We start from the raw sequence: 23,298 nt of genomic DNA on the forward strand, positions 1-23,298 counted from the left end.
GTTCCGCTGCCAGGCCTTTAAAAATCAGCACCTCCTGTTTAAGCTACACCTCTATACGAGCAGCTCGCTGGGATTCCACCCTCATTGTCCGAGGGGGGGTCGCACAGACAAGCCGCAGAAACTCAGTTGTATTGTTTTTAAGTATGGAAGGCAATAACATTTTAGCACTAAGAGTACTTATAGAAGTCCAAACACTGACCATAGTTACAATAACCTGAAATATTTTAGTATTTTTTTTAAACAATGAACTAATGGAGAAAAAAGGGAAGGGAGGTAGAACAAACATAGGGGGAGAGGATCCTGAGATTAGGTTATTTACTGAAAGCTGTCAACAGCCATCTCCGGCCTTTCTCACTAACTGCCCTGAGGTCCCGGCAGACTGTATGGCGGCAACTATACACAGACACTGAATTTCCTTTCCATAGTTGCTGTTACAAAGAGAGGCCTTCACGTCTCCTCTCTTGTGACCAGAGGCTGCTTGTGCTGCTGCGAGCTGGTGATCACATCACCTGTGTTCAGAGGTCGTCATCTGATTCCAGTCATCATGGCCTGATAATAAGAATGAATCTCTGTTGCTATTTCGAAAAAGGATTGTCCATGGAGATATGTTTCTGGGTTGTTGTTTATTTTATGGAAAACTAGTTTAGTTTTCTTAGGATATTTTAAAATGTCTCATTCCTCATACTATGTTAAAAACTTTATCTGTGAAATATTCTATAAAATGTAAAAATTGTGTCCCGTTTATTGTCTGCAGCTCTTTCAAAGTAAGCATTACAGTCCACTCCTAACCTACACAGACTCATTCATGTTGACATTACAAAGTCACAAGTAAGCTTTAATTTATGCAATTCAATTTTTGAAGCATATGTCGAGTTAGAAAATTAAAGCTCTCGAGTTATCAAGTGGTTTATCAGGCCAAGTACAAGAAAAGCTCAAGAAGTTTGTAAAATATGTGTCAATGAAATGGGAAGGAACTTAACTAAAATAAATCTCATTGGAATACTATCTGCAAATTGTTTCAGTCATCTTCCTGAAAGTCAAGTAAAGATTCTGTTTGTGTAAGACTGCGGAATGAGGTTTGTGCTGTGCAAAAAAAACATCCTTTATTCTGCGGTGGCTTGCTGGCAAATATGGGAATGTCAGCTTGTTTACCGTCTTAAAGAGAATTGCGATGACCCTGATTGCACTTAGTGAGGGAAGCCAAGGGATGCCTCTGTTAGCTAAACATCCTGTTGCCTTGTTTAAGTACACTGCAGTGTGTTGTGTTCAGCGTGTGAAAAACACAGGAAATGCACTCGGCCATCCACATTTGTGAGATGAGAAAGAAGTCTGACTTCCTGAACTCTGAATACTCTAAAGGATACAAGCATGCTAGTGGGAAAATCCATGGTTGTTGCTTGTTGTTCCGCTCTATTTGAAACAAGGGGCGCTTTATTTGGGCGTGTAAGCTCAATCTTGACAATGGTAACCCAATTCAAAAATGGAGAAGTGAAGACAAGTGGCCACATTTAATGAAACACAGACAGAAATTGTTTATTTTAACTTGATTACAGAATTTGAGACTTTTGAGCACACACATAATATTCATGGAAGCATCACATTTGGTGATAAAACAAATTAACCTTAGCTCTCAGGCAGACGTCAGGATGGCAGTGCACACCTCACAGAAAATCTAATCAAAGGAAGCGCAGACTATGTGTCAAGGTGACACATGTTAGGGTCCTGTATCCACAGGCTCTCTATTTCCAGTGACACAGACGGGTGTTTTATATGGCTGCAACATAAGGCCGTGGCACAAGTATGAAAGCCACAGAAATACAAAGAAACTTCTCACACAACATGCTGTCACTATGACAACCAGGCAGAATCATTTACACACAGCACAGAAATCCAATAGCATCTAAGTCTTACGCAATGCGACCAAAAAATTTAAATGTAAAAACACATTTGCAAATAAGATTTAGGTGCATGCATGAAGTTTTCTTGTTACTTCTAAGACTGTTTTATTTTGGAGGATGCTCCAGCTTCCTTAGAGTTTGGGGTGCAAGGTGGGGCTGCCTCAAATATAGCGGACAAGACCCATACGAATAGCCTAGTATTTTAATCCCCTCCTCAAACAAATGTGCTAGTTTTAACTCAAACTCCTTGTTTGTGGTTTATTAGATGGAGGTTAATCTTGTACTTAATGTTTTATTAACCCTTATAGGCTATTGTATTACTGAAACCAAACCACACTCTGACATTTATAACAAGGTTATATCCATCAGAATGGACTACAGTTCTGTAGGCTATCAGAAAGTAGGCCTGTCCTTTTAATGAATTAACTTTTTTCAGCCTTTCACTTCACGTTGTGGTGATATGTAGGCTATTAACTAAAAACTAAATAAAATAGATCTGACTATTCCTTAAAATCCCCCCTAGGCTTTAGACCATGGATAGAAGCTTTAGACACATGAATCATGAAGGGGGATCTAATGTAATTCCACGTGCTGCAGCAGTCGTTGCTGTGCATTCCCTGGCAATTTGCCACAATTTTACATTAACATTTTGAACAAGCGGTTAGGGGCGGTCGATAACGGCGAAACCTCTTAATGAAAGAAAATAACAGAAATTGTTAATGGCCGAGTCCGTGTGTCAGCCCCAAGTCCTTCCTCCAGATCATTTTCTTCTTTGCGTGCTATCACACAGACGCTTCCCTCTTGTATCAATGCGTGATTGAAGGGAAACTTCTTTTGGGAAGTGCGGGGACTACTTTAGATCAACTTTGGAAAGTAACACTCCTAATGTAATGCCCACAGCAACACGGGAACGCATTAAACTGCGGTGTGTGTTATTCTTTGATAAGATCCGATAAATTGTGCGCTGGCTGAGCGTACTTTATCGCAAGAGTGTTGTGTTTTCACTACGTCGCGGAAGGATCTAATTTTCTCAAGCGAGGGTCGACACATCCGCCCAGTTTTCCGATGTTTCATTCCCCCCGAGTTGAAAATGGAGTTCGATTAAAGCAGATGTCCACCAACTTCTCAAGGAAATTTCACGTCTTATTGCTTTTACTTTGCGCGTCTATGCTAAGATTGAAAGCATTTTGAACGTTTTTTTTGCGGCTTTGGATGCCTTTACTGCAAATTACTCGGACACGTTGACGGAGCAACGCTCCACAGCGCTTTTTCAAGTGTTGTCCTGGACCTGAAGTTGGCGAATGGATGCTCGACAGCCAGCCATAAATAACCTGCCAAACGCTACAGCCCGAACAATTTCTACGTTTTCTGAGGATCTAACCACATTTTTTTATTATTTTTTTTCTGTATAGCGAGGACCGGTGTTTTGTTTAAGATGATGATGCCCATGGCCCATTTGTTGTGGTCGGATTTTACTTCCAGGGAGGATAAAATCAATCAACGATTGTCATTCCTCCTCGCGATTTAACGTTAGTTCCAGCCAGCAGAGCTAACGTTGAAGCTAGCTTCACTTGGTTCATCACAGGGACGCTAAGTCAGGCATGCCCGATTGTACACCGTCTACTTACTATCCGAAATAGGGGAGTAATTTCTACATGTGAAGAGAAAATGGTGATATTCGTGGTATTTTGTCCCGCCGTCGCTGCGTCGTCGATGCTATTGCTAGGATTTGGATCCCCGTGAGGAAAAAAATGAGTGAAGATTCAACAAATCCAAACAACGAGTGAGTACTGTCTATACATCTCCTATGTTTACAGATACAACACCCAGCTGCAATAACATGTTCTTACATAGATATTATTAACACACGCTTTACTCGGCGAGCTGTGCACCACCAGTTCGCAATGACATCTCTGTAACGGAGCGACGCTGGGATTTCATCACTTTACTATCCTTATAATACCAATTATAAGAAGCACATACTTATAATCTGTTTGTTTGGGTAGTTTTGAAAGCTTAACGAAATGTGCTCTATGGATTACATTATGAAGAACAGTGTCTGACAATCAATGCAATAGGCCAAATAGTAAGTTAATACATAGCCTAATATGATAAAGATTTAACTAACTAACATGTAGGCTAGCATAAAGTGGCAATTCCTATTAGACCACAGTAGGCCTATATATGTAGATTAATGGTTAACTGTGTATACTTTATTTAACAGGGCCATTATATGACCAGGATGTTTATTATAGCTTTATAGATTGGCAGTTATAAGACAGTTTATTGGGGATCACTCGTTGTAGACATGCACATAGCAAGTGTACAGTCCACATGGGATTTTATAGACACGTCTGTTGAGTACATCATGATCAGAAAGCTTCCCAATTGACAAATCCAGATTTGGATGTAACTGCTGTCCGCCATGATTTCGGTACATGATTTTCGATTGAAAAAAATCTTGCGGATCATGTTTTGTGTTTCCATCCGTCTAGCCTGTTTCTTAAATGAAATCCCCGTCTGAGTCGATTGCGGCAATGTCAACGTTGAAAAGCCGAAGATGCCATTTTTTTCTCAATCACATTCATTTACATATCACAATGTCCATTCACAAAAACGCTTAAAAAAGGCGTCACACGCACGCCGAAAATCTCCACCACCCACGGGTACAATAGCACTCGGTACACGGTGTGTTTTTGTGCACGTCGTGCCCTTTCCGAGTTGCATTTTGCTATTGTTTTAATGGGCTGATCCCTTGTGTGCGCTTGTTGACAGTCAGTGAGAAATATCTGCTTCGGGAGGTGCTGCGGTCACATGATCCCCTCCATTCATAAAGTACCTGCCTGCCCATTCACAGCACTGTACACTGTTTCGCATTGCACCGACGGATCACACAATGATCACATTTCCTGCATTTCGCCGTACAATGAATGCATCGCGCCCAAACACCAACGCTCGTCTTATTATTGTTAGTCTTATGTCATTTATGTGTTGTAGCCTAAATAAGCGCGGCACATGTTTTTATTAAAGAGACGTTTTCTTCTCCCATCTCGGAGGATTTTCTTTCATAATGTATTCGTCACAGAGGTAGTCATATGTCCCTTTCAGCCATTCACAGTGTCATGGTTGAATGTTCTAAACACACCCATGTTTTTCCCCATTCCGTCTATCATAGCCTTTATATGAGGATGATTGATTTAATAAATGTAGGCTTTGTCCTTGAACTACACTTCTGTTTTTTTTTATGTAACATGTCATGGAGTGCTTCTTCCTTGCATCAAACCACACCAAATAGAATATGATGTAAGCACTCACTCTCAGTTAAATACATTATTGTTTTTAGGAACATTTATGTGAGCTGATTCTTATATGTCTCGTTTAACTACAAATTGTGTAATAACCTAGCATGGGTTGATGCTAGTAGGAAAGGTGAATCCTCTTGTTTTCGAGCAGTCATCTCGTCCGTGTGTTAACCTCTATGCAGCAGGGAAATGAAACCATTCCTGAATTTCCTGGGACTCCCTGGCATAACCTCAGGGACTCCTCCAGGCCCCACTTTGGGAACTGCTGCCACAGCCTGAAGATCCCCAATGGTGTGCAAGACACAGTGTATGCTGGCTGAGTTTGTTCCACACTGTACCGTGGTGGTGGCAGCAGCTAAGATGGCGAAGTGATCCAAAACATTGTTGCTATGATTCCACCACCTTTCTGGCTGTTGTATGATTCATACTAGTAATGGAGTGAACAGAATACCAAGCATTGCCTGAACCCTTTATGTTTATGTCTCCTTAGTTTTCTCTTGTCTATTGACACATTTTACAATAGAATCATATATAATAATTTGTATTTTTTAGCATCAAGGATAATAATCAAAATATTTTTTCCTTTTTTTTCCACAGTTGCATTAACATTGTGCTATTGTGCTCTCTACCATTGATACGTTACATTCAGACCTGTGATGAGTCACTTGCTGAATCCTATAAAGTAAAAATCTGCCTTTTCTTTAAAAGATGTACAGCATTCTTAGTATCCAGGGGTTATCATTTGAGTTTATCTTTCCGTTTACAAGCTTAATTAATTTTTTTTTAAATCCTGAAGTCCTGAAGTATTTTTCTTCTTCTGAATAATATGTGGTAAGCCAAACTACACACATCACACCCTTTTGCTGAGAACATGTTACTTGGGCTTGGTGCAACTCACAAGGCTGCAATGACAAGAAGGCACATAAAGCCTGGTCAGATGTTGGTTTTGCGTCTGCTCTGGGATCTGTGTAGGTGTGATGTGAGGCTAATGTGGATTTTGCAGATGAGGACTATTGTAGGAAATATATCAACGTATATGGGCATTGGGCAAGCAGCCTCTTTGCTGAATGTCACGTACTATAAATGATTTATCTCAGGGGTCAGAGGTCTATTAAGGTGCCCATTATCTGTGTACTTAAGATACTCTTTATAGTTATTACTTAATGTGTTGCGTACATTTGAATAGTTATTTTTTTAACTCATTCTAACATTGAATGGGTATAAACATCTCAGTGCTCCCTCAATGCGCATCATAAGAAAATAAACATCCAACTTATCATAATGTAGATGTTTTGTATGTCTGGGGCCTAAAGACCAGAATAATCAAATAAATCCCTCATCCATTTCTATATCAGTGAAGGTGGTTCGCCACTATATCCTGTTGAACACTTGTATAGGGTATGGCCTCGTGGTTGTTTATAAGATTCCTGCAGTTCACTGGTATTGTCTGTTGCCAGTCAGGTGATCCTCTGTGATTCCTCTCTCTCTGTGTCCTCTTCCTATCTGAGTGATTGATTTGACAGCTCAGCGTTTTATCTGCCAGTGTGGGTGTCGTGATCTTATCACCTGAGGGCTGTTTTGCACTCCCATTCCTGTTGCGGAGCTTTCCAAACACATTCCTCCTAAACAACCCCCATCATGTCCTAAAAACGACAAAGGCAGACAGCTACTTCAGCTGTTAGGGCTAGTGCTTTATGGCCGGGGGTAATTGCCTATATCCTGTGGCCCTTATGTTAAGCTAAATAATTTCCTGGACCTTTTTTTTTTATAATCGTCAGTATAATTTGGGGGTTATAACCAGTTGTTGGAGATGACCTCCATGGACACCTAGCTTTACTAGATGAACTAGTCGACTCGTCATCATGGCTACAGACTTCTACTAGCTTTTATAAAGTCTGCTGAGCTGAAAACATCTTTGGTTTAGCTTCTGTATTCTTTTTGGGGAAGTGTTGCTTGTGACCACAGTGGTTTTTACGGAGACTTATGTGTTATTTATTTGACAAATACATTAGGGAACTTGTAACAGCCTACTGGTTTTCTCACATTTTATTAGGATAAGACGTGTGTGTACGAAATACATTTAAATTAAAGCATTTTCACGCTAAATCCCTCTCGGCTTTAACTTAATTTACTAAGGGTGAAAAGTTGCATAATCTAAACATTTGTTTTGCATACAGAACAGTTGTTCCCCACTGTCTGCTTTTGCCATTAGAAGCTGTTGTGTTGTTTGTTTGATTAATGACAATGATCCTCTGTGTAACCAGAGGGCCTGCACTGTCTGTAACTGAGACAAGCCAACAAACTGAACAGGCCTTGTACAGTGGTGGACTGTTCCATTCCCATGGCCAGATTTAGTCCTGGATTCTGTGTATTTTAAACCCGAGCCACTTCCCTCTTATAATTTTCATTTCCTCTTCAAGTATTTTAGGAGCAAGCACAAACTGTCATGTATGTCAGCAGTGTATGAGCTTACTTAAAACAAATGTTCTTATTTGTGAGACCAAGTCCTGATGTGGACGTACTGAAAAACTTGTGTCTCCATCACATCATCCAGATAGCAGGGCTTGTCTTTATTTCTTTGTCAAGAAGGGCCTCTGATGTTCACAGGCCATATCTCAATGCCTCTAAGAAGTGCTTTTAGCACTAAGTGTCTGAATTGTGGATATTGTTTTCAGTTGTGCTGCATGCGGGAGCATCAAGGCTGGGCCTTGTTTTGAGCTCTTTGCTGCAGCTGGGCTGAGATGGTTCTTTCCTGTGAGGCCACAGACATAAAAGGGCACAGATGTAAATCCTAAACCTTGTGTCTTTGATTGAGTTTCCAAACACTTTGAAAACAGGAAGGGGTTTCACACACGTGTATGATTATGTCCCTCGGAACATTTGGCATGTGTATGTGTTTCTGGGGGGGATAGGCCCCGATCCTAGATGAATAGATTCAAGCAAACATAGCTTTATGTCATATATAAGTGAATTAATGAGTCAAGTTTTTAAATAGGATTTCATTGGAGGCCCGTAAGAACATATATTTTTATCTGCTCAGTAACTTTTTGATCATTTTGTCCTGTATAGTTTCTATATTTAGCGTTTGGAACAGGCTTTTATTGGTCGGTAAAAGTGTTCCCTGATTCCTCCACATCGTCCAGGCAGAGAGTCAATGGAAAGCTGCTTGAATGTGAATCCAATTGATTTTCAAGACAAGCTAATAGGTTGGTTAGTGATGATGATGATAATGTTATGTTACTCCCAACAACAGGGCACGCACTGAGGGTTTACAACTTGTAACAGCAGTTTCTCTTTACGTCTACGGGCCATCATCATGGTTTGGTGGTGTATCGACGGTTTCTCCCACAGCTAGACGGCTGCGTTGTTCCCCTCAGTCTCCTCCTGGGTTTGAGAGTAACTGACGAGTCCCGCTCCAGTCCCTGGAGACTACTCTTACTTCAAAGAAGACCATAGACGCCGCAGCAGTCGAAATTTGTGGTTCCCCTTTTTCTTTTTGGTAATGGCAAGCGCAAGGTTTTAATTTTCCAAATGCTTGCGGTTCAAATTAAGATCATCTCAATATGTGGCTTTGATTGATGTTTGAGAATACTTTTTTGGCATTTGATACACACATGGGACTCCTTCTGATTTATAGAGCCACGGCGCTGTGGCGGCACCTAAAACATTGTCATTGGGGTCGCAGGCCCATTCCGGTAATAGAGGGGTTGGTTAAGAATCAATGTTAGAAACGCTGTTTGAGTGAGCAGTTTTGACATTCATCTGCTGGTTTAGGGTCTATATCTTGACGGATGCTACCAAAAGAAGTGACTGTGATTGGTTCATTTGTCATCATATTAGGTGGTATTTCTGTGAAGGGATGGTGGCACATTTTGAAGTGTAGCTTCGCTGTGTGGTGCAGCAGCAGAGTAGGCTTGTTCTGTTTTTTTTTCCTGAGTCAGTTGGTAAGCTGAATGTTCTTGTGAGGGAGATGACTCACCAGCAGCCCGAGGTGTTGAGAGGAGATAGGGCAAATTTCTCTTTCACTTCTCTTTTCTATAGCCAAACGTATTAGTTTTCACTGCGGCTAATGTAGCGGGGCTTGTGAGGCCGGCCGCCTGTCGGTGTTCCTGTCGCCATTGTCCCATTATTTGTTCTGTTTTATTAATGGTGGACAGACAGCCTCATTCAAAAGCGTCTTGTTGTGGCCCTTATGTCATAATTTGCACTGCGTCCATGTTAGGTCATGTTGGTGTTTGTTTTGGGTATGTCTGTGCCCTTGAGTTTGCCACTGGTTATTTAGGGGACTTGAACCGTGGCTAATTGGCCAGCTAGTTTGCACCGTTCAGATTAGATGCACTGCTGGAATCGACGGTCGAGTCCCAGATTGCATGTTATTCATTTATTCAATGAGGCGTGATTACAGCGAAGGAAACTGCACCACTTTATCCTCTTACAACTTAAGCCCCAAGTTACCATCTGTTACTCTAGATTTTTGTTTCAAAGGGAAATATTATGGTGGATTACATTATTATAAATTCTTGACTGATTCTTGATATTATATACTTCTTTACAAGCCTTGGATTTTGTGTAGATCTTTGGGCAACTCGATCTACATTGAATACATCAGGACCTCTTGCATTTTAGGTAAAGACTAAAGCTGTTCAGGAAATATCAATGCGCCACATTTTTATCTCTGATAACAGCTGTTAGCCACACGTTTTAGTAAGCATAGAGAATGAGTCATACTCAGAGTAGCTTTTCACGCCACCTTCCATCCCCCCACCACCCTCTACTTTTCCTGATTGCTTTCCTTTTGGAGGATAATCTATAGAATCGGATTGGAATAAGTAGCTTGTATTTATTTTCCCAATGATATTTTAATGATTCCACCCTCCCCCTTTTAAAAGTCCTACGAACCAAAGTGGTCTAGTGGAGCTTGACCGAGCCTGACAGCCTTCCTCCGGTTTTGATACAGGGGAGAGATGGGGAGGAAAAAGGGCGATGGAAAAAAAAGAGGTGGCAGGGGGGGGGGAACTTTTCTCCCCTTTTCTGATGCTAATGAAAGGAGGAATGGTTTTCCAGCTTTTAGCTTGCAGAGTGTGTCTCCCCTGCAGCATGCTCCGCTGCCTGGACATTGTGGGAGGACAAAACTCCAGGCCCGGGATCCAATAACGTGAAATTTCAGCAGAGAAGCGGCCATTGTGTAGAGAGAGGCAGCCGGGGAGGGGTTGGGTAGAAGGGGGAGACGGAGCGGAGGAAAGGGAGGGTGACTTGGCGAGCACCCAGGGCTCAGGCCACATCCTTTCTCTCTCTCTCTCTCTCCTCTCCTCCTGCACTCCTCCTCTTCCTCTCCTCCTTCCCTTCTTCTCTCTCCCTCCTGTCTTCCTTTCAATAACCCCCCCCCACCTCCTCATACCCTGGCCCTGGCCTCCTCTCCACCACTCCCCTCTGTGGTGGGAAGCCCAAGGCTGAGACAGGAGCGAAGCATGATGGCATGCTGGAGCCCAGTGAGCCATGGGCCGGAGCAGCAGACAAACGGCCACTTTGTCAACTTAGGAAATGGTTGTCCCAGGATCCCCTTTCTCCACCATACACCGGAGCAGCCGGCCTCGAGGCCCAGGCCGGCCTGGTCTGCACGTGCTCCCCCATCACGCCTTCTCTTCTCTTCTCTTCTCTTCTCTTCTCTTCTCTTCTCTTCTCTTCTCTTCTCTTCTCTTCTCTTCTCTTCTCTTCTCTTCTCTTCTCTTCTCTTCTCTTCTCTTCTCTTCTCTTCTCTTCTCTTCTCTTCTCTCCTCTTCTCACAATGTATTTCAAGTGGTTAACCTATTATGCAAAATGCACTTTTTCACTTTTTCTCAACATTAACATTGATCCCCGGTGTGACTACAGACTCCCAAAGTAGGAGAAAAAACAACCCTCACTCTTTTTCTCCACCGTTCTGGAAACCTTTATTCAAAAACCCCAGTCAGATATTTGTCCTGTTATGACGTCATAAGGGGAGAAACCACGTTGCCCCCATTACCAACATAACTTAGCACTATGTCCAACTGGGATAAGCACACCCCTAGATGGGCCAATCAGAGCAGACCAAGCTTTTTGGAAGGCGGGACTTAAAGAAACCGGCTCTAAAACAGAGCTTTACAGACAGAGGCTGAAAAGAGGAAACATTTTTGGGATATCACACCATGAAAACTGTTTCTCGTAGAATACCAAATTCCAATTTTGAACCTAAATATTCATTGTGTATGTGACCTCTTAAGTATTTATACTTAACATATATATATTTATAATTTATAAAGATTGCTGCGCACAAAAACCTTGCGTAGCCAGGTAGAAATGTGTGGTCAAATTTGCGGTGGCAAAAGTTGGTATAGAAAAATTCTTTGCGGAGAAGTGTGCGTATTCCCACGGCAACTTTCGACCATGCGTAGAGCTCACCGCAAGGTTTTCCAGACTCGGGGAATCAGCGACACTCAATGGCAACACCACAAAATAAAGCTCAATCATCAGAAAAACACAGACAAATGACTGTGAAATGCTTGGCACCCAATATATTTAGTCAATAAAATGTATAAGCTTACCTATAGTTGTTAATATAGGCTACTGTAGTCTATGGCATGCAGTTGTGATGTAGGTTGAATTACTTATCAAGTAGCCTAGGTCTACATGTTTTGGTTATATTGTATAAGTTGAATCTTATAGCGCTACTCTATAATAATATCCTATACGTCGGGAGGTGTTTCCGTGAGTGGCCAGCGGGAGAGCAAATTTTAAGCGGTGTGTAAAAAGTAGTTTTGTACAAAGTTAAGGCCAACAAATATTAATTAAAACTGTATATTTCGTTAGATAAAATCATGTTATGAATTTAGCAGATTATTACACACATGTCTTTGCCATAACAATTCACCCTGGAAGATTAAACTATAATCTGACGTTGTTGGAAATGTGTGGATCTCACGGGAGATAAACAATGCTCTCGAATAGACTATAGGCATTATTTCACTTGTCACAACATATTTTATATAGGCCTACATAGTAGGCCTGCAGGTACGCTAATACGTGATATTTCATACAGACAGTACAAAGTTAAGCGGAACTGCTTTACAAAGACTATAACGAATCATGATATGAGATAAGCACGTGCATGTGTGTTTGTGTGCCAGTTACTGCAGCACTTGCACGTCACGGGCTTTCTTCCTTCCCAGTTGCTTTCTTTGCGGCCGGTTGCCTCCCTTTTTCCTCTTTCCTTTTTGGTTTTGTGCGGATGCAATGTTTTGGGATGGATTCTACGCACACCTTTATAAATGAGGCCCTTAGTGTTTTGTTTGTTCCTTGCTCTCACTTAAAATGAGGTTTGAAATGCTAGGTTAAATCTCTATATTGCCTCCTCCGTCATAAATTGTATGCATGCCATAAAAGCCGTGGCACACACTTCTTGTGAATAGAAAAGGTGGTTGGGAGCTGTTGACTGTCACCTTGATCTCCACCCTGTTCCCATCCACAGCCACCTCCTCCTCCTTTTCTCCCCCACAATCCTCCGGTACACTCCCACCCCTCCCTCTGTTTGTCTCTCCTGCTTTTGGTCGGAAATGAAGTCAGTCATCCAGCAGAATAACTTGGAATAATTTGGAATGGGGGGCTCCTTTCTCTCTCTATCTCTCCCCCCTCTCCCCTCTGCTCGCCGGCCCAGGCCAGCTGATCTGCTTCCGCTCTCAATTGTGTGTCCAGTCGACTGTGTGCTCCCAGCGAGGGGAGTGGAGGCCAGCTTTTGTCTCCGCTATCCCACTCTGAACTGTGTGTGTGTGTGTGTGTGTGTGTGTGTGTGTGTGTGTGTGTGTGTGTGTGTGTGTGTGTGTGTGTGTGTGTGTGCGCGTTTGTGTGTGTTGCAGCAGGTTGCATATTTTTTAACCCTGTACTGTACCATAAGCAAGGAAATGAGGGGAAAGAGCATGAGCCAATGGAACCTTTTACTCTCTTAGATATGTTGTACACTTGTTGGTTGTTGTTTACTTTCCAGTTTGAAAAGTTCATATTTTTGATTTCAACGCCCCTTTCAGATCAACGTCAACCAGCTCAAATACCCATTAGTAAAATATTTTGTCCAAAAACCATTATTACATCCATAAATCCCTACTGCTGCTGCATCATTTGGAATGCGCTGGCAGATGTATCTATTTTATTTTCAGTGTATTTTCCATCAAGTTTGCATGTAAACATTGCCAGACACATCGGTGTGAAAATGTCCGCTACATCTTAACCTTTGGTCTGACTACTCTTTTGAGCCAATAAGAGCTTCCATGTCCTGTCAACAGCCGACAATTGCCAACGAGGGTCTTCATTAAAAAGTAGTTCTTCTTTTGAGTAAAGACTGAAATTGGTTGCAACTGAGTTGTATACGGATGACTGGCATTTCTTGTATAGCAAATGAGATTCTGAACAAACTGGTATGCTGCTTTAGTGGGAAGCATCAAAGGCAGAACTGGGGAGAGGTACCTCAAAGGCAAGCTTCAGGCTCCCAACAACTTCTGTACACATGGCAAAGGGCAAAAGTTTTTGGGGGAGTTTTAGTTGTAAATAATGTAAGCTTACATAGTTTGATGTATGTTATTACTGTTTATTACTTATTATCCTAGGTATGTGACCATGGTTTCTATGGGTCATTTGAGAATTGTTATCAAATTTCACTAGGTTCCGCTTGTGGCTGTGGACCCATTGAGTTTTCCAGCTTATAAATCCCAGCTATACAGTAGTCTTCTGCAAGCATCTGTGTGCAAAAAAATAATTCATAACTTCAGTGTGGTCAAACTTCAATAACTCAGTGCCAGTGGTAGCGTGGTCAGGTTAGTATGCTAGGCTACACTTTTTTTTTTTTACAAGAATAGTTTTTCAAGCTTTATTGATAGTTTGGAGAGACAGAGATGAAATGGGGTAGAGAGGGGAATGACATGCATATTACGACCACGGGTCTCGGGGGACACTATAACCACTTCACCACGAGCGCCCCCTCACCCCCAACACACACACACACACACACACACACACTCATATTGATTGTTACTGATGCTACTGTTATATTTAATAAAAGAACAGCCTCACAGATGACATGTACTCCAAAAGTTCCACAGCTTACAATTTACTTTGGGTATGCCATTTTACAGGACTGCTAAGGAGTTATATACTGACCATATAACTTGCAAAGATGTGTATACGATGCAAAAATGTGTGTATATACAAAACGTCCACTTAACTTCCTCTCTGGGCCCAGCCCCCCTCCCTGTGAGTGTCATGGTGGCTGGCATGTGTGTGATGGTAGGTCTGAAGGGTCAGGCCCTGGTCATTGTGCCCTGGTCATGGCTGAGCGACACCACCGCCTGCCTTCTGTTCACCCCAGGGACCCACTGCCTGATTGACAGCCCCTCCTGCACCCATCAACCGCATCCTTTATTGGGGGCCATAGAGGGGTGTAACGGCTGCAGTATTTCCCTCTTTTACTGCCTGTTATACTGCTCAAAAATGATTTTTTTCCCCGCTGTGGCAGGGGTCCTCGTGTAAGGTTAAGCACTGCTTATGTGGCACTGTTATGAGGTGAAACCAGAAAGGGTGTTACTAAGAGGTTGCGAGGAGGGAGTAGGTTGTGGTTGTGTTTGTCCGTCAGTCTACCATGACCACCAGTTAGTGTTTAAATTCAGGGGCAGCACGTGAGGCAGAAAACTGACATTTTGATTTGAGTACATTTAGGTTGATAAGAGATTAATGGTGTAGGCAATTCAACCTGTTCTGTCTGTACCCGTCACTGTCCAGCACCACTATCCATTAGTATTTTTGTACATTTATTTGATTGGCAGAGTAGCTTATTTTTGGATCAGTTTGCTCATTATGGGGCAGAAAAATCGCAACATGATATTTTAAAATGTCATTGGAGATAATCATAATTATAACAACATACAGCTTTGGAAAAAAATTAAGAGACCACTCCAAATATTCAGTGTCTCTCGTTTTACTTTTTATCGGCATATGTTTGAGTAAAATTAACATTATTGTTTTATAAACTACTGACAACATTTCTACCAAATTCCCCTCAGAAACATTTTCATTAAGTAATGTAGAGATGAAGATTGAAGAAAAATCCAGGTCTCTTAATTTTTTTCCTGAAGACTTCCAGTGTGGTCCATTTTAGTTTGGGCGAGACTTTCAAAGCTTGCTGAAACGGATGGGCACATCAACAAGGTGGTGGTGTCCACAGGTCTCAGATATTAAATATCATTGCAGGGTTTGATTGATAACCATTCAGTCTGAACAAAGGATTGTTTATTGATTTGTGAAGAGTTAAGGGAAGGTCAAAACAAGGAAAGATATTCAAGGATGTATAAATATTTTATATTAGAAGTTGAACATGATATCTGCTTGTGATTATAAGTAAAGTGATCAATGATTTTCTAGATTCAGAACTTTAGTTTGAAAGCAGCTGTAGCAAGGTAACTCAGCAGCACGTAAAACTGTCTATCAAATTTAGGAAACAATCAATAATTGTTGATAACTCATCTCTTTCTATTTTGTTAAAGAAACCAATGAGCTTGAGTATAACCATAAAAGTGTTAGCAGACCAGTTCAGCTTTTTCTCAAATATTTATTTTTCATGCTTCTAAGAAACTAACTAGTTTAAGAGTAGCTAATTAAAGAGTAATTTAATTTGCAACTTGTGCCAGGGTGAAACCAGTGGCGAACTGGCCCCAGCACCAGCCCGGAGCTGACACCTGGTTCCCGTTGGTGGGAAAGGGGTATTAATTCTCTGCATTTGGTCTTAACTTACTCCTATAGGGAAGGATGTGACTCTTTAGCTGCGAAACGCTGCACTACATTCACCAGCTATTTGCTAACTGCGTCTGACTACAGTTTGCGATTGAATAGGCAGTGTACCATGGGTTCTTACAGCTGCCTACTGTGGCTAAAAAACTATTCTCTAAGAGCTGGAATAGCAAAGTAAAAGAGGCAAAGTTCCAGGCTGGGCAGCTAAACAATGATCTGAAACTATCTATGAAGCTTTCCCATTGACATTTGAAACGTTATATTGCTCTATTGATTATAGCAACTTTAAAGGTACTCCAGGGAACTTTCAGTTTGTGTTAATTCAAGCGCCCCCTTTGGACAAAAAACAACTATATAAAAATAGCATTCTTTGCACTGATGGTCTTGTTTGCTGTTACATGTAATTTATGATCATCAGAGGAAAAATTAGACTGTTTCAGAAATATTTATAAGTTCCTCGTAGCACCTTTAAAATGTTTAACAATGCTGTTAGTGATTCATGCATACTTTTTTTATATATTGATTTATTTACTTAATTACATTTGTCTTTAGTCTTTAAAACAATTGTGTGTGTGTGTCTGAACAGACTTGGCCTGGCCATCTGTTTTTATCAGTTGGTTTTAAGTTTACTTATCGTGCTGATCAAACCTTTGTTGGAACTTTGGATAACTATGTCCAGGTGCTAGGATATCAAAGCTTTAACATGCAGGGACAATGCAACAAACTAGCTTCAGATTTAATGCTCACTGGCTCATAGATGAATTACTAACTAATAACCTGGGTACAGAGGTTTGCCAAGGGTGTGGAAGGCATGAGGGCAAAGGTTAGTCTTACAGAGTATAGGCCAGAATGCAGACAGAGAGGGAGCGGAGGCAGCCTGAGCTACTAATTATCTATATTAGATGTTAACAGAGAGTGAAATTTTTTCCCTTTATCACTGTTTCATATTTGGACACTATCTTTAGAAGACATTTCTTTATAATATCTTTTGGACCCTATGAAGTCATCTTCATTGGCTGACCTGGAAGTCTGCCCGAGAGTGACGTGTCACAGACATCTGGCAGTCACATTCTTTACTTTGCCCGTTTTCTGTCAGCTCTCTCAGATCTTCCCCAGTCTTTAATATGTTACCAGGAGTCTCTGCAAAAAACGCTGCCCTCAGCACACCCCGACCTTTGTCACTTCCGGCGTCCCGATGCCGTCTGTGTTATCTAATCAGTGTGGGGGTGGGAAAATCTGACTCTTGAGTGAAGGAACAGAGGAGGGGCAAAGGAGGTAGGGAGACACAGAATAAGATGTTGAAGTATGATGTATATTTATGTCGGTATTTAGTTTCAAGCATACTGTCTGCTGAAACACTGTATCATCAGTATAGGACATGAGAAAGGTGCGTTAGACAGGCAATAGCAGTATCATCTGAATGCTGGAGCCCCCTGTCATTTGTTGTCTGGTCTGAAACTACCCGCTTTATAGAGCTAAAAGTTTGAAATCAGCTGTGGCCAGAGCCTGAACTTGGCCATATGGTCAGTCAACCTCTGACCAGGGTTAAACATACACAGACGGCTTCAGACTTTAGAAATCGAAGCCAGTAGTGTGCTGTATCATGCAACACAAAAATATACATTTAATCCAGGGCTGAATCCTTGACTTTGCTCCTTCAGTATATTTAGTTTAATTTTGTGGCAGATTTTAGGGCTAGCTTGTTCCTAGTAAAAGCTTCTGCCACACCCTAGATTTCCTTAGCATTTGTTTCATGCAATCTCACCATTGGTGTTAGTGTGATGTGGCACGTGGTGGTGGGTGACCTGTGTTTAAAAGTTGCTGGACAAATGGGATGTAGTAGACATTTAGCACCGGTTTCCTCGCTTCATCTTCTCCGTGTGTCTGTATAGTGTTCCAATCCTCACTACACGTGCACTGACCATATTGTGTAGACTACATGCACTCTACTACGACTTGTTTAGGCTGTGGTTCAACAGTATTATGGGGGGGAGCTGATGTGTCATGTAGGCTGTCTACTTTTGATCATATTTTTGTCATCTAAGTGAATTCTAAGGTCACCAGAAAAGACCCTCAAGGAGAAGACCCTTAAAGGCAAATATTAAAGCTATATTGCTTACATTTTTCATATAAATGAATGTCAGTTAAATTCAAGCCATTGCCAAATGAGTTGACATGAATTTGATTAAGCCTATCAGCGCTACAAAACTCTGTGTATTTTTCAGTATTCCAATCATTACAAACTGGTGTCTCCCCCCCCCCCCCCCCCCGATACTGGCGCAAGTGCTCAAGAAGCGCCCACAAAATGTTTCGGTTGTTGATTCTGCTGCTAAGAAAAAACCTGGGCGGTACAGCAGATGGAATAAAATCCACGGACAACTTCCAAAGGCTTACCTCATGTAGATTCGCCGACAGTGTTTTTGTAATTACTCAGAATTCCTCATGGGGGCAACAGACTTATAGCTTTAAAATACACGTTTCCACTGACTATGTTCACTAAAAATGCGTTGTTTTTTTCTTTTGCCCCCCCCCCCCCTTTTCCCCTACCCTTCTTTTTCCTTCCACCTTCCACCCTCCTCGTCTTCCTCCCTTTCCTCCTCCACAGTGACAGTTATGCGCGTGTGAGAGCAGTGGTCATGACTCGGGATGACTCCAGTGGTGGGTGGCTTCCTCTGGGCGGCGGGGGCCTTAGCTGTGTCACCGTCTATAAGGTCAGCCGGGCGGAGGACAGCGGCAGCACCCACAGTGGAGGCAGCGGAGGAGGAAGCAGCAGCAGCAGCAGCCTCAGCAGCACCAGCAGCTTCAGCCCCTGTAGCCCCAGTCCTAGCCCCAGTCCCAGCCCAAGCCCCAGCCCCACCGCCGTGGAGTTCCACATCAAGGGCGAGAGGCTCAAAGACAAATTGGTAAGGGGAACTATTTATACCGATACACGTAACTCAAAGCCCATGTAATACCCTAAATCCAAAAAGTCCTTCTATGGATGTAATTTGCGGAGTTATAGTTGCATGATAGTTAGCATCTGAAAAACATATTTTTCAATCCAAATAAAATATATTGTCATTGAAGTTTGATAAACTTTACAGAAATTTGGTATAAATGGGGGGGGCTTTGCCCTGGTTCTTATTACACGTAGGGCCGGTTTCACAGACATGGATTAAGCCTAGCCCTGGACTAAATGGAGTTTTGAATGGAGATTGTCCATTGAAAGTACAATTTAGTCCAGAACTAGGCTTAATCCATGTCTGTGAAACCGGCCCAATAAATACCAATCATGACCGTTCTGTTGCCATGGAGACAGTTTGATGTGGCCACGCTCACACAGTCCTGTGAAACGGTAAAACATTTATGAAAAAATTATTCAATCAGATTTTTTGAAAAAAAGCTTATTGAGACTCCCAAATTTGAAACCGTATATAGATTTTTACTATCTAGACCATGTTTCCAGGGGCTTTAAATGTTGATGTGTGACACTTTCTGGGTTATTTAGTCATTCTGTCTCTCTCATGCACATTCAGGTGCACAAACCAGAGACTGTACATTCTGTTGGATGAGATCACCCCGAGCCCCCATCCTCCAGACTCCCCCCTCTCTCTCTATCTCTGTCTCATTCACACACTCACACACACTCACAGTCACACAGGAAGTGGTTGTTTGGCTTTCCTCCATGGCGCAGGTATCTGCAAATAGGAGCGAACTGCGTGATGCTGTGATGCATGATGATATCATCAGGGAGAAGGGCAGGTTACTCAGGAGCAAAGAATGTGGGATGAGGGATGTGGGAAACACACAAAGAGCTTGGAAGAGACCCTAAACGATGGAATACGGGCTGGAAATTCACACTCACTCTGGTTTCCCATAAGTACACAAGTATTTTTTATGAGCATTTCCTTTTCTTAACGTGTGATGTAAAGACTGTATGTGTCAGTTAATTAAGTCAGAAAAAATATTCTACAATCCGAAATGTTTTCGATTAATCCACTACTATTTTCATCTCTTGTGTAAAGTCTTCGCAAAAAAAAAAAATGATGAAGAAGAATTAAATAATCCATGAAGAAAACTATACTTTTGCTTGATAAAGATTTACAGAATCAAACAAATGATTCACTTTTATAAGCACATTTTGACAGAAGTATAGAGCTTCATTCATAGATGGAAAAATGTCCTACACAGCTCAAATAAAAAAAACTCAGCTGCAGCGCTCTACTTTGGCTTTATTACAGATGTGTATGTGTTGCGTCTGAAGGGCTGTGCATCAGTGTAATACAATTTATTAGATAAGACATGCATTGGATTACTAATATCTCTAATTACTAACATATTTAACTATGGGTCTATTTGCTTTCATTTTAAATATTTTAGTTTAGTTTTTACCAATATGTGTACATACATAAACAAACACATAACCTGCAAAGTCGGTTAGTTAGTCTGTTTTCTCTGTTTGGGCCATTCTAATCCTTATGACTTGTGCTGTATAGCTGCTGTCAAGCTCGTGACCTTCTTGTCTCAGGGCTCAGTCTGTGTTGCAGATGTAAAACAGATCCAGTAGATGCACTGGGTGGATAATCCTGGTCTGTGGTGACGAGAGTGTAAATCTGTGCGTGTGTGTTTAAGCGCTCAAGAGAAACTCTCTTGTCAGATGTCAGGAGACCGAGGAGGGCCACCATGATGCACAGAGTCTGGTGGCTCCTGACTATCCAGCATTAATCTTCTAAATCACTTCAAATCTATTTTTGACTGAACGCATTTTATGTGCGTTTTGTGTTTTACGGCGTGTTTGTGTGTTTGTGCGTTGCTATCCAAGCGTGTGTGTGGCACAGGAAAGGGTGTGACGGGACTGCTGTTTGTTCAGACAGCAGGGTTATAGACGTGGAGGCTCAGAGAATCCCGGCAACTCTTCTGGGATGTGGTAAAAAAAACACCCCTATCACCGCCAGCGTCTATCCCCCAGCCACCACAACAAACAGCCCGCCATGTGTAGGTCTATCAGGATGCCACCCAGTGCCACGGGGAGGGTTGGCTTCAACCACAGCGCTACCGACAGTCTGAGGGCATCACAAGAGAAGAGGCTGAGCGATGAGTCCATGAAAACAACAGCAATAGACAAAAGACACATGCAAATGATGTTGTATAAAACTTTAATAAAAAGAGACCCAAGGAAGAGCCTCTAGATTTTATAAAAGGTTTGATTTGTTATGACTAAAGCACTTCAAAAGAAAATGCGTCATCTCCTTACAAATGTGTCATTTCGGAGTTTTTTTTAATTCAGCCAGAAATGAACAGAATAGAAATAGCACAATGACAATCCAACATCCCTGATGGGGAAGGAACGTGAGCTAGACGGAAGGAAAAAACAGATCTGAGATTAGATTTGATTATTTTGAAATCACAATGGCAACATATTTTGGGCTGGTGGGAAAGAAGGCGCATTAGATTGGAGATGAATCAGGGAAAGAGATGCGTGTAGTCAAAGAGCAGGAAGCAGAGGTGGAGCCAGATAGACGGGAGACGGAAGAGGTGGAGGGGATCTGTCTATAAGCGCAGTGATGCGGCACAGAGTGTACTGGTGATGACTCAGCTGGCTCTCCATATAGCTACCAATCACTCTCCTCCCTGCCTCCCCCCCTCCATCCTCTCTCTATCCTTCACTCCCATTCTCTGACTCTCTTAAAAACTACAGATCTAATTGGCTGATGATTACTTAGCATTCCGGCTCTCGGATTATGACAAATCTCTGGTTTATCTCTCACCTCGTTTCCTGTCGTCAATAGTTGTGTGACTCCCCCTGATACAGCTGTAGATGGTGATGTAGTCGAGGCTTACTCCAAAAGGACTTTGCCTTGGGGGAAAGGTCCCACTTGATACAGTGGTTTTGTTTCTACTGTTAACCTTACAATTCCATTGTTTTGAATTACAAGCTAAATCTGGTTTATTAGCTGAACAAATGTGTATTAATTGCAGCCAGGGCCTCCTACTAAAAAATTAAAATAAATAAATCTATATTTATATTTCTGATACACAAATTAATCAATAATTTTATTCCAAGCATTGTTATATTAAACTGTCTGGAAATAATGATCAGGTTTACAATATTGCTGGCTAAGGCCGGTGTTCACAGGATGTTGTAGCCTGATTTCCCATGTACATGTAATAGTAGTCTCTAGCCCCTTTTACACAGAGATATTGCGGCATATTGACGGAACAACATCACTCCAATATGCCGGCTTTGCTTGCTTCTGTGTTATTTACACAGAACCAAGCAACGCCGGCCTGCTGGCGCATCAGTAGTCCCTTTTACACAGCGCTCCGGAATGAAAGAGGTGCTTGTAAACAGCGTCAGGTGTGACGTAAACATTTAGCGCCGCGCCGGTCAGCTGCTTTACAACAACAACAATGGCCGGTGAATTGAGAGCAGAAGTGCTGGAGCTTGCAGTAAGAGGGCCGTATTTTACTGTCCCCACGATGTGCCAGTTGATCTCGCTACGCGCTGAGTCCAACATCACTGGGACAGTTAACCAAACTGACTAAATCAATCCGACCGCTTCACCTCTGTGTGTGTGTGTGTGTGTGTGTGTGTGTGTGTGTGTGTGTGTGTGTGTGTGTGTGTGTGTGTGTGTGTGTGTGTGTGTGTGTGTGTGTGTGTGTGTGTGTGTGTGTGTGTGTGTGTGTGACAGGTTGGTTGTGAGCGAGTCTCTTTGTGAGGGCAGCGATCTGCCAATCAGACATACACATACACACAGTGTGTGAAGTCACGTTACTGTAGACAGAAATAAAGTGTGGATATACGCTCAGACTTAGGATAATAATAGCGGCGGCGGAATGTGTTAGCAAAACAGTAGCTCTGTGGCTAACAGCTGAGCCGGAGCCTTCAGTCAGCTGAAGCAGACAGTCTAGCGGGGCGAGCAGACTATTCCCCCGTTACTAGATCGACCTTCAAGCTGAACAAGAGCCCTCCGCTGCGCGTCGGGCTCCTGCTTCAGCTTGTCGGTCTTTATTTCTAGCAAGTGACCCGTTCGCTATACTTTATCCCTTACTTAGCCTAGCCTAGCTTTCCATTGTACAACTTCTCCTGGGCAGAAATAGACTCATACACTCTGCAAAATGAAGCGCGGGGGTTTGGATTGAGCAACGGACCTTATGATCAGCTAGATTATACACCGTTCCTTTTATTTGGTGATTTTTACGGGACATCGGGCCGCCGTGGTTAATGTTAAACACACGTCCTTCAACTGCTAACATGGTCGCATGTTTAGAACGTAGACTATGGAACGTCAAACGCCCCCCTGTTCCGCAACAACAAGCTGGAGCATTTA

At 42.2% G+C, this 23,298-nt stretch overlaps 1 protein-coding gene across 2 annotated transcripts in view; it reads left to right on the forward strand.

Annotated features, from left to right (window-relative positions):
• The first annotated feature begins 2,989 nt into the window (after positions 1-2,989).
• spred1 (sprouty related EVH1 domain containing 1) overlaps positions 2,990-23,298 on the forward strand; it is a 38,453-nt gene continuing 18,144 nt past the window's right edge. For both annotated transcript variants that reach the window (XM_080042595.1, XM_080042596.1), the window contains exons 1-2: positions 2,990-3,681; positions 18,594-18,891. In XM_080042595.1, coding sequence (XP_079898721.1) covers positions 3,650-3,681; positions 18,594-18,891 — 330 coding nt within the window. In that variant the 5' untranslated portion in view covers positions 2,990-3,649. The remainder of the gene's footprint in view (positions 3,682-18,593; positions 18,892-23,298) is intronic.

Source organism: Ammodytes marinus, assembly GCF_949987685.1.
Source record: "Ammodytes marinus genome assembly, chromosome: 15".
In the NCBI taxonomy this organism is placed as follows: Eukaryota; Metazoa; Chordata; class Actinopteri; order Uranoscopiformes; family Ammodytidae; genus Ammodytes; species Ammodytes marinus.